General features: G+C 50.7%; 2 protein-coding genes across 3 annotated transcripts in view; one reads left to right on the forward strand and one right to left on the reverse strand.

The window, feature by feature from the left end:
• The window catches only part of Strn4 (striatin 4), a gene marked incomplete at its 5' end in the record, with an annotated part of 19958 nt that extends 14887 nt beyond the window's left edge, over positions 1 to 5071 (reverse strand). The window contains 4 exon segments of the mRNA XM_055615483.1: positions 900 to 1097; positions 3337 to 3415; positions 4508 to 4581; positions 4968 to 5071. Coding sequence (XP_055471458.1) covers positions 900 to 1097; positions 3337 to 3415; positions 4508 to 4581; positions 4968 to 4996 — 380 coding nt within the window.
• A 5856-nt stretch (positions 5072 to 10927) lies between these two features.
• The window catches only part of Fkrp (fukutin related protein), a 9228-nt gene continuing 9192 nt past the window's right edge, over positions 10928 to 10963 (forward strand). The window contains exon 1 of one of the 2 annotated variants that reach the window (XM_055615616.1): positions 10928 to 10955. The gene's annotated coding sequence lies outside the window, so the exon portion shown is untranslated. The remainder of the gene's footprint in view (positions 10956 to 10963) is intronic. The other variant, XM_055615615.1, reaches the window with a different exon arrangement.

Consider the following 10963-nt stretch of genomic DNA (forward strand, 5'->3'; position numbering starts at 1 on the left):
CTCCCACCCAGGAGAGGGGCACCACTTCTGTTACTCCCACCCAGGAGAGGGGCACCACTTCTGTGACTCTTTGTTTTTCCAAAAGGGTTTCTCTGTGTAACAGAGCCCTGGCTGTGCTAGACTCACTTTGTAGACCAGGCTGGCCTTGGACTCACAGAGATCCACTGGCCTCTGCCTCCCAAGTGTTGGGATTCAGGGCGCGTGCTGCCACCTGGCCGTTTTGTTTTTTGTTTTCGTTTTTAAAAAGACAAGGTCTCAGGTAGCCCAGGCTGGCCTCAAATGTGCTATGTAGCCAAGAGTAACCTTGAATTTCTGATCCTCCTGCATGTACCTTCTGAGTGCTGGGATTATATGCATGAGCCACCATGTGTGGTTTATGTAGTGCTGGAGATGGAACCGAGGACTTCATGCATGCTAGGCCAGCCCTCTACCAACTGAACTACACCCCCAACCTCATAATCACTTTTTTTTTTTGGCCAGGGTAGTCTCCAAACCCTGAGCTCAGGCAATCTCCTGCCTCTGCCTCCTGAGTAGCTGGGACCATAAGGGCATGCCATGGTACCTGGCAATCTCCCGTCACTCTCTTCACATTCTTCGTGGCACTTAGCATCAATACCTAATGATGTTACTGCTTCTGATGACTACCAACTACTGTTGGGAAGATGAACAAAATGAGGCCTAAGACAAGGATGGAGGCCTTTCATGTTATTATCGAAACCACCCCAGGTCTATCCTCAACTAGGAAAACAGGCCATGTGACAACCTAAAGGGGAAGCCTTGCAATGGTGGAGCCCAGAACACAATCTAGAAGGGCTGGCAGAATGGCTGGGAGCGCCTGACTTACTGTCCAGCCTTCCTCAGAGGGAGGAAGAACTTTTCCTGCTGGGTCGGGGTCTCACCTCTTGATCTGTTCCTCGATCTGTTTTACCAGCAGAGACTCTCCACCACTAAGTCCGCCAGGGCCTGGTGAAGCCCTGGGGGCCCCCTCGATGGGCTCAGCAGCCCCATTGAGCTCCAGAGAACGGCCCAGAAGGGAACGCACACGCTTGGACCGCATGTCCAGGATAGTATCTGTGTAGCCCACCTCTTCCAGGTACCTGTGGGAGCAGAGCCAGAACAGGTAACACATGAACTGAGCTGCTTCTGACTGCTGGGGCCGCGCAGAACCCAGCAGCCTTCTGAGGGGCCACCAAACAGCAGACGGCAGTTTTTCAGAAGCAACCCCTGAGCAGCAGCTTGGCTTCTGATACTTATCAATGGAAGCCCTGGTCCCCATGCATGCTGCTATGGCACACGGTGTCCCCAACATGTAGGGGAGAGCCCACGTGCAGGAACAACCAGATGTCCACTGACGGACGCTAGGCAGAAGGTGACGAAGGCAGTCATAGAGAGATGGCTATGATCAGCAGCACAGCAAACATGGTGCATGTTCCATGTGATTCCAGGTTTTATAAAAATGGAAAAAAGAGTGTGAAGATGTGTGTATGTTTTCATCACACACAGATACACCCTTGTGCTTGCTTCCTGGACGCCTATAAGACAGACATAAACTGAGCAACAGTGACCTCTGCAGGAGAGGATCCAGGACACAAGAGTACACTGTTTTTTCTGCAGTACTGGGGATTGACCCCAGGGGCCTTGAGCATGCCAGGCAAGCGCTCTACTGCTGTGCTACTTCCACAGCCCACAAGAGAGCACTGTGGATCGGTCTACTTACTTCTATACCTGAGCATTTATTACTGCTGCAACTTAAAAAACTGAAGCCAGCTGAGACTGGCCTAAAGGAAAAAGAAGAGAAAAAGATCAAAAAGTCAATCATGGGTATCTGTGGCTTCCAAAGTTAAGGGACAACAGTGCCTCGCTGCTCTGCTGGAGGCCCCTTTGGATACCTGTGCCTTCCTTTGCATTTCCCATCTCTGCAATGTCTGTGTGTGGCTCAGGTTCTTATCTCCAAGGCGACAAGAGAGGTAGAGAAGCCTGGAAATCTGGAAGGTGGGTCTAGAGGTGACCAGTCGCCCAGACCCCATTGCAGGCCCTCCATGCATTTATTAAATGGTGTTGACACCAGTAAGAATGAATCAGGGGCAGGCCAGCAGTTACACAGTTCAGGTACTATGGGGTGCCAAAGGACAGGAAGCAATGGGCATGGTGCCAGATCCATGGCAGATCCATGGTAAACGTGGCTGGCTCTCATATTTGTTTCATAACCCTCTGGAGTTATTTGTGCCCACTGAAGCTAGCAGTGGTTTGCAGATACTGAGCTAAAGTCAAAGTCAGCTTCCTGAGGTGTCACACTGCCCAAGACTCAAGTTTTAAAGTAGCTCTCAACAGGACACCTCAGGGTGGATTGATTGGCTCTTGAGATCTTTGGCTTTCCAGAAGGGTGCTATTACATAGTGTGAATTTTGTGGTGCTGGGGATGGATTCTAGGGCCTAGTCCACAGTAACTAAAGGCTCAACCCTAAAGCCACACTCCACCCCATGAACTTCTTAACATTAAATAAGCTACCTAGTTTATACAGGGATTTAACAAAACTTAGTAAAAGCATTACAAATCATAGGGACAGTAAAAGGAGAGCCCTGGCTCTTAGCACAGCACAGAGCACACCGCTTGAGAGACTGATGGTACCAATCCAAATATTGAGACTGACGGTGGCGATGACAGCACATACAGGGTCACATTTCCTCAGCATGGGGTTACTTACTTCTCAGATATCCTAAAATGCTAAAATCTTTACAACGATAAAAATCCAGATTTGGCTCCAGGCTGGTGGCCCACTGACTGTATGTTGGGGGCCTCTATCCTGTCAAGAGGCCGGATAGCTCACCTTACAAAGGGCAGGCCAGTAGGGCTCACCTCTGTGAGGTCCTGGGTTGAACCCACAGCACCCGAGTACTACTATTGCTATAATTTAACAGCACTCTTTTGTTTGTTTTGTTTTTCAAGACAGGGTTTCTCTGTGTAGCCCTGGCTGTCCTGGATGCTATTTGTAGACCAGGCTGGCCTCAAACTCTCAAGTGCTGAGATTAAAGCTGTATGCCACTACACCCGGCTAATGCCACTCTTTTAAAAATATTTTTTCCCAACATCACTCTTTTATGTCAGAGAAGCATGCAGGGTCAAGTCTGGGGTGTGTGTGGGTGTCCCCTGCTGTAAGCCTTCCCTCCAGTTTCCATTGGGTGACAGGTCATTCCAGCTCTGGCTGGCTGGTATCCGGATAGTTCATGTTCCAGTGGGGACAGGAAGGACTGTGGATTCCTTGGGCTTATCTCCTGAGCCAAATGTGTCTCATGTCTCATCCTGTCCCATCCTGTCCCATCCCTCCCATCACTCACTGTCGAAGAAGCTGTCGCCCCTCCTTCCACACCAATGGGCTGTTCTCCAGTGTGACAGACTCCACAGGGCCATTGGAGACTAGAGAGAAAAGAGGGGGCTGTTTCAGTCAGGGCATAGACACTTTCCCATCACCCTCCATCCTCTCACACCAAGTCTGAATCTGCCACCATCACAGGCCTGTCCCCACTTCCTGAGTGCTCTCTACCCACTCCCTATTCTGAGTGACTCCCCTTCTGGAAGCGCTCCTCACGGCTAGGCTCCTGACTGGATGCTGCTAACCACTCCCATAACAGCAGAGCTGTGCCTCCACATGTCTGGCTGGCTGTTGCTTTCTTATGCAAGAGTGGATAGTCTGGCTCTAGAAAATGGGCAGGCTGTAGTTGAGTGAGCTGTGTACTTCTAGAGCAGCTCTGAGTGCTTCCCATGCTGAGAAGCAAGGGTAGCTGCTACAGCCTTTCACCTCTCAGGCTGGGGTGAGGCTGCCTGGGAAACCAGCTCTGTGCATTGCTCATCAGGTATCCACTGGACATCTACAAGGCTGGGCTGGATGCTTGGGCCACGCCAGTCAAGAACTTACATCTCAGTAGGAGGAACATAGCATGAGAGGATAACCTCCCTAAGTCCTGCAGGTGAGACCTTCACAGAGTCCTGGAACCAAGGCTGCCAGCATCACGCACAGCCAAGCACACTGGTGCCCTTGCCACTGGGTCCACCTACACTGACTGGACACTAGTGCCTCACCTAAAAACATTCCCATGGTCATCTGTTCCCTCCTTCCGAAAGTTTAACCCGCCAGTGTCCACAGAACAGGTCCACATGTGTTCTTTCTGCTGTGACCCTGCTCTGTGACTAAATGGCAACCCAGTGCAAACACAACCTCTTCAATGAAGTCTTTCCTACACTTTCCACTCAGTCTCCTAACAGGAGGCAGAAGCTGTTGGGGCATCCATCATGTCCCTGGGAGGACAACAGGATGGCAGACAGGAGGGCTTGGCAGTATCTGATACAGGACTGATGGAAAGAAGCACTGAGGGTGCAGCTCTACCATATCTCACCCCATGGCCATTGCTGCTTTTCATGGAGCAAAGTAAGAAAGCGCAGGCCACCTGCAACTTCTCTATGCCAAGCAGCTGCTGGAGGGTGGCCAAGAAAGGATGCAAGGGTTAGTACCTTGTTCTGATAGCTCTGCCTTCTTCTCCCCCTGATTCAGGTCTGTCCCAAACTTCAGTTTATGATATTTGGCCCTAAAAGAACAAATAACAAATGAGTAGAGGGAAGAGAGTGGACACAGCAAGAGACCGCCTGACTCACTGACATCAGCTCTAGGATTCTCAAAGTTGCCCTCCTCCTGAAGCCTCAGTTCCTTCCCAGAACCACCGCCAGCAACACCATCAGACTATGGCAAGAATAAGCACGGTAGCAGTTGCCCAGAATTGGGGCACATAGTAGGTTTGCCATAGCCCTAATGCTGCTACTGGCATCTGGATCCCACCCACTACAATCTGCTTTACCCTACTCCTAGGGATGATGGGAAGAGGACGGTGGAGAACTGCCTTTGCTGGAAGGAATGTAGCTAGCAGCCTGCCACCCTGTCTGGACCAGTCACCTCTCTGACAGGGGCAGGGCTCACCTCTCCTGCTTCAGCGCATACTCCAGCATCTTGATCCGCCGCACAAGGTCTGTCTTCAGATTTTCTTGGCCTTTCCTCTCACCCTGAAGGAAAGCCACCTGAGCCTGGGATAGAAAAGAAAGGAGGACAGCAGAGCTCAGGGGCTGTGCCTCCCTCCTTATTCAGGCCCAGCTTCAGCCCCTCCTCAACAGCAATGCCAGGGTTCAGTGAGGAGAGGACATGCTGGGCCCACCTCCAGTGTCTCTAGGTGTTCACCCATAAAAGACTTCCGTCTATAATCTCAGTTCTTGGGAGCCTGAGGCAGAGGGATTGCTATGAGTACAAGTCCAGTATATGCTAAGATAAGACTCTGGAGTCGTTTTTAACCCATGAAGTTCAAACAGGGACAGCGTGACCTGACTTGGCTGTGGCCTTCTGAGGAGTTAGGTCAGGGGTGGTTTGGGGGTGTAAAGCATTAACAAGCCCTGGGCTCCTCCCTCCCCCATCAGCTGCTGTCCCTATGGTTGCTTGGTTGCTGGTGGAGGTGGTGTCCCACTATTCCTTCAGAGCATCTGTTGCTGGGAAGCGTAGGAAGCTACTTCTGGAGTTCAGGGACAAGAGTAGGAGGCTGGGCTCAGGTCCCACTGCAATGCAGAAGCTGTTCAAGCTCTATGCTGGCCAGGGCATGAGGAGATATGCCACAGACATGGCCTACAGTTTCTGCTAAGCTCTCCTCTCTGTCTGCAAGCTTGGGCTGCCCTAGTGGGCTCCAGTCTGTCAACAGGCCATTTGGAGACACTGGGTCAACAGCCTTCAAGGCAGAATCCTGTCATTCGCCAATTATGTTCCGGAAGCCCTTCTACCAAAACCGAGAATTCTTGCTGGCTTTCCCAGAATGGCTCTACTGTTCCAGCCCAGAGCATCCTGAGAGCCAGGCCTGGCTAGGCAGCTGATCTGCTGCAGATACTAACTAGCTCATAAGGTCTTCCTCTGCTAAGAGAATGGAGCACTGTGACCACTGTATGCTGCTCCAGCCTCCAATGAGGGATTGTTTCAGTCCCTGCCTTTGCCTCTCTTCATTTTCTCTCCTTGCCCACTAATTCAAAAGCTCAGCTAGTCAAGGGGACCTAACCCTTAAACCAATAGCCATCAGGAAGAGCTTGGGAGGCCAGGCCCTTGCTGATGACTCTCTTCCTGAGGCCCTGCTTTCTGCACATCACTGTGTGCTGAAGTGCTTCCACGGCTTCCCCAAAAGGTCACAGGATGACCTGCTTGGTTCTTCCAGGCAGTGGTCAGATGCCCAGCCATGCTACTTCGGGCTTATCCTCTCCTTTGGGCTATATGCCCTGTCCCTGTGCCCCAGGCGAGAGATACCCAGGATTAACAGAGAACTGAGGCTGACCAGAAAGAAGCTAGCTAAGGTAGGGAAGGAGTTGCAGGCAGAAGACAGAGACAACAGGGCAAGGCAGACTGAAGGCACCTTCAGTACATCAAGGTTGCATCAGAATGCAAACTAGGGTTAGTGAAAAGAATGTATTGAAAGGCTGGACCATGGGCCACAGAGATAAACATGTCTAACGGAGAGCACAGGGAAGCCACAGAAGAGAGCTACAGCCAGGCGTGCCCCTTACCAAAGTCACCACAGCAGCTATATGGAAAACCACGTGTGAACTTAGCAAAGCTCAGAGAAGCACCCCAATAAAAGCCATAGCCACAGAAACCATGGACTTGACTGAGGATGTTGGAGTGCTGGCCTTACATTCATGAAGCTCTAAATTTGATCTCCAGCACCACATAAAACTGGGCATGGTGGCATTAATACCTGTAATCCTGGTGCACACACATGGATAAATAAATGCAATGAAAACTTGTGTAAAGCCCAGAAGAACTGAAGGGCTGAGTGGGGGCCACCCAGCACCCTCTCATTCTGTTGCCTCTTCCCAGTTCCTCTGGTAGAGAAGAGGAAGGCGAACCAGGAAGATGTGGCTGAAGTGTCTTCAGTCAGTGGAATCCCACCAGAAATGGGAAGTGTTTGCACTAGCCTGTCAGTCTCCTAACTGACGGCAGCAGGCAAGCTGGGAGCTGGAAGTGCTGTGGCCGGCAACCACAGGTCCCCAACACCCTGAGTTCTGACTTGGGGCTGCCATCTCTCCCAGGCTACTCCTGTCTATAAGGCAGCATCTTCCTGAACACAGAGCCTCTCCTGCTGCAGACCTTACCGTCTGCGAACTCTTACTTAGCATGTGGCCTGGAGCCTAGAGCTCACACAGCTCCTGGTAGGGAGAGCATCTACTGGATCCCTGAGTGCCCAGAAGGCTGAGGGGAGGAGGGGACTATACTTTCTCCTTGGCGCCTCATCTATTCTCTCCATCGAAAGAACGGGTTCAGATCTCTTCCCAAAGCTTTCTTCTCAGAAGCACATAGCAAAGCCCCACAGCCAACTTTATACATGAGCACAGATAGTTCTCTACAGTTTCCTGAATAAAACAGCCTCTTCCAATGGTCTAGAAGCTTCTGAGGGGCAGGAGCCACCCACCTCAACACATTTCCACTTATTATCAGAGTACATCTCCACCACTTCTCTGCTCTGAACTCTGGAATCTCCTGACCAGCCCTCTTCCCACTGGTGTCCTGGGCACTGACTACACAGTGGGTTCATATCATAAACAGCCAGGAGCAGCTCCTCAGTACCGACATTGCCCAGTCATGAAGGGTCTCATGGAAGTTGGCTTTCAGAAGGTGGGAGTGCTATGAGGAAAAAAGGTGGGTGAAAAGGATGCTGCTTGCCAGATGTGCTTGTGCACATCCATTACAAAGGACAGGATAACTCCTGTCACAGTGCAGCCCTGTAACTCCAGCACTCTGGAGGCTGAGGCATAAGAATTATGAGTAGGTCAAGGACATCTGGGCTACAGAGTAAAACCTGATTCAAAAAAACAAAAATGAGGCAAATGTGGTTGTGAGTGCCTTTAATTCTAGCACTCAGGAGGCAGAGGTGTGTGGGGGTAGGGATGGAGGTATATCTCTGAGTGGAAGGTCAGCCTAATCTACAAATCTACACATGGAGTTCCATACAGCCATAGTTACCCAGCAAGACCCTGCCTTGAAAATAAGCAAGCAAGCATGCAAGCAAGCAAATAACTAAATGAAAAGAGGTGCTTGAGCCAAGGAGATGGTTCAGTGAATAAAGATGCCAGCTTCCATCTCAGGATCAACATGGCAGGAGAAGAGAAGCAATTCCTGCAATTTGTCATCTTGACTTCCGCAATAAACAAACTTAATCTTTAAAAATAAAAACAAAATTTAGCCAGGTGTGATGGTGCACACCTTCAATGTCAGCACCCAGGGGCAGAGGCAGGTGGCTCTCTGTGAATTTAAGGCCAGCCTGGTCTATAGAGTGAGTTCCAGAAGATCCAGAACACTGTGAGACTCTGTCTTGAAACAAAGCAAAAAACAAAAAACAAAAAGAAGATAAAATAAAAAAAAGGATTGAAAAGACAGAGCGATCATCACTGTATAAGCACACTCTACAACACACTCTCACAAGAGAAAGTCATCAAGGCAACGTCTGCCTGTGCATGCATGCATGCATGCGGCCGCAAGCGCTCTTCCTCAGCACCCTCGACCTTCATTCCTGAGACAGGGCCTCTCACTAGCCTGGAGCTCTCAGTGGGTAGGCTGATTAGCCAGTGAGTGCCAGGGACCTGCCTGACTCTGCTTCTCCAATACTGGATTACAAGTGTGTGCCCCTATGCCTAACTTTTTTTATGGGGGTTCTAGGGAATCAAACACAAGTCCTCATACTCGCACAGCATGTACTTTACCAACTGAGCTGTCTCTTGAGGCCTCAAAACCATTTCTGACAGGGCAAAGGGTGGAAATAATCCTGAAAAATCCACTGACAAGGGACAAAATAAATAAGGTGTGCTATAAATACCCAAGGGAATGCTATACAGTTATCAAAAATAAGAGCTTTCTGTGCTGACAGGAAAAGGAAACGAAAACGTATGCCCTTATGAAAACCCACACAGTGGTATTTTCTAGCACATTTCCATTCATCTTGGGCATGTACACACACCGGCACTCCATGTTTGACTTATAATGTAACAAAAGCATAAAGTAAGCGATGCTGCTGGAGCCTTACACAGCTTCTCCATGAGTTCTAGAAAAGGTAACTAAGTGAGGGGGCAGAGCCACATCTCTCATTTGGAGGGAGCACACCTGTGATTCTAACACTTAGAATGCTGAGGCAGGAAAATGGTAAGTTTGAGTCTGAGCTACACAGCAAGGGACGGAGATGTTAGAGTGGATGCTGTCAGCTGTACTCATATCAAGTTCCCAGAGGCCAAGATCCAGCCCCCACTCTGCTAGGACAGCATGGGTGACCTGGTGAGGCCTCTAAGCTTCTCTGAAGACTTTTCTCACCTGTGCTGAGGATCTGAGAGGGAAAAAGCATGGGCCAACACAGTCACTCACTATTGTGATCCGAAATATTTGCCTTCTCAAAACCCTTTCCCTTCTGCTTATTGAAAAAGAGAGGAAGGGATACTGTTTACCTTAGAATGCTACAATAATTAAATGATAGCATGTATCATAATACTTAATACAGTGCCAGTCACATACTATGCCCTGAATAAAAAGCAGCTGCTGTCATTATTGCTGAGTGAGGCAATGACATTGGCCCTGACTACATAATGGGGTATTGAGAAGAGCTGATGAGATGTATGCTGGGAAAGAGCCTTAGTTAAGAGTTCCGCACAACATGAGGAGCACTTACATAAGGATTTCTCTCCCACCCCAGCCTCACTTACCACCCGCTAAGGATGGGAGACACACACACACACAAAAGTAGAATGCTCTCCTCATTCATCCCACGGACAAAATTTGAGTCAAGTCATTTATTTGGGGCTCTTCTAATTAGACAGAAAAGAAGAAAACACTGGAAACAGAAAGATGGGTTGCCAGAAGCCAAGTACTAACTATTCTTGCTAATAACATCCCATTTGACTCCAGGTGACCCATCCCTGAAGGCCTTGAAGTAACCATCTGAGTCCCTAGATCGGAAAGGCCACTATCCACAGCAGAACCTTGCTCAAGGTCACAGCGCCTAGCCCATCACCTGGCATATTCTTCTCCACAAACCATCAAGTCCCTTTTCCGGACCTTGCGCACACACACTTCTCTCATGGAGCTTCTCCTCACGCTGCCTTCCCCTTACTCATCGACCCAAAGTCACCTCCATTCTTCTCTATCGTGCACATCACAGGTGCTCTTGCCTTCACACTGGATCTACCCAACAAACGCCCCTACAGTTCAGGGCTTCCACCTGACATCCTCACATCTTTCATACCAAACCATCCCTCTAACCCCTCCGAGCCCTCAAACTGTTGCTCCCCACTCTCCAGCTCTCTTTGGGGATCCTCTGCCCTCTGCGTGATTCCACCCAAACGACCCTTCCCCTACATGGTAGCCATACATCCCCAAAGTGTCCTTCTCGCCCAGCAGACCACACACTTCACCCTGGGGCATCCCCCATAAACATAAACCTTCCTCCGACACTCACAAGTCCCCACACAACCACCTTTCAATTCGTCCAGGCAAGACACTCCCCCAAGGTACCCCATCCCAGCTCCCAGACTTTCCTCTCTTCACTCCTTGCACCCAGTGGGTGTCAAGAGCGTGTCACCCCACGAGACACCTCGTCCATCCCACCCTGACAGCCAGCCTCTGGTTAGGATCCTGAATGCGAGGTGTGGCGAATTTATTCGCGCAGACCCCATCCCACTTTCTCAGCACTCCGTCCCGGAGGGCTCCGAGTCGCCCCTCGGCTTGGGCCCGTCACTCCCATTCCCGGTTCCCGGCCGTCCGGGCCCGCGGCCCGCCCCGAGGCCCCGGGGACCCCGCCGCCGGCCAGTCGCCGTCCCCGCCCGCCCCCTCCCGGCCGTCCCGGCGGCCATTGCTCCAAGATGGCGGCGGCGGCGGCGGCGGCGGCGGCGGCGGCGGCGGCGGGTGAGGCG

This window comes from Psammomys obesus, unplaced genomic scaffold (genome assembly GCF_907164565.1).
Source record: "Psammomys obesus unplaced genomic scaffold, mPsaObe1.curated_primary_1811, whole genome shotgun sequence".
Lineage (NCBI taxonomy): Eukaryota > Metazoa > Chordata > Mammalia > Rodentia > Muridae > Psammomys > Psammomys obesus.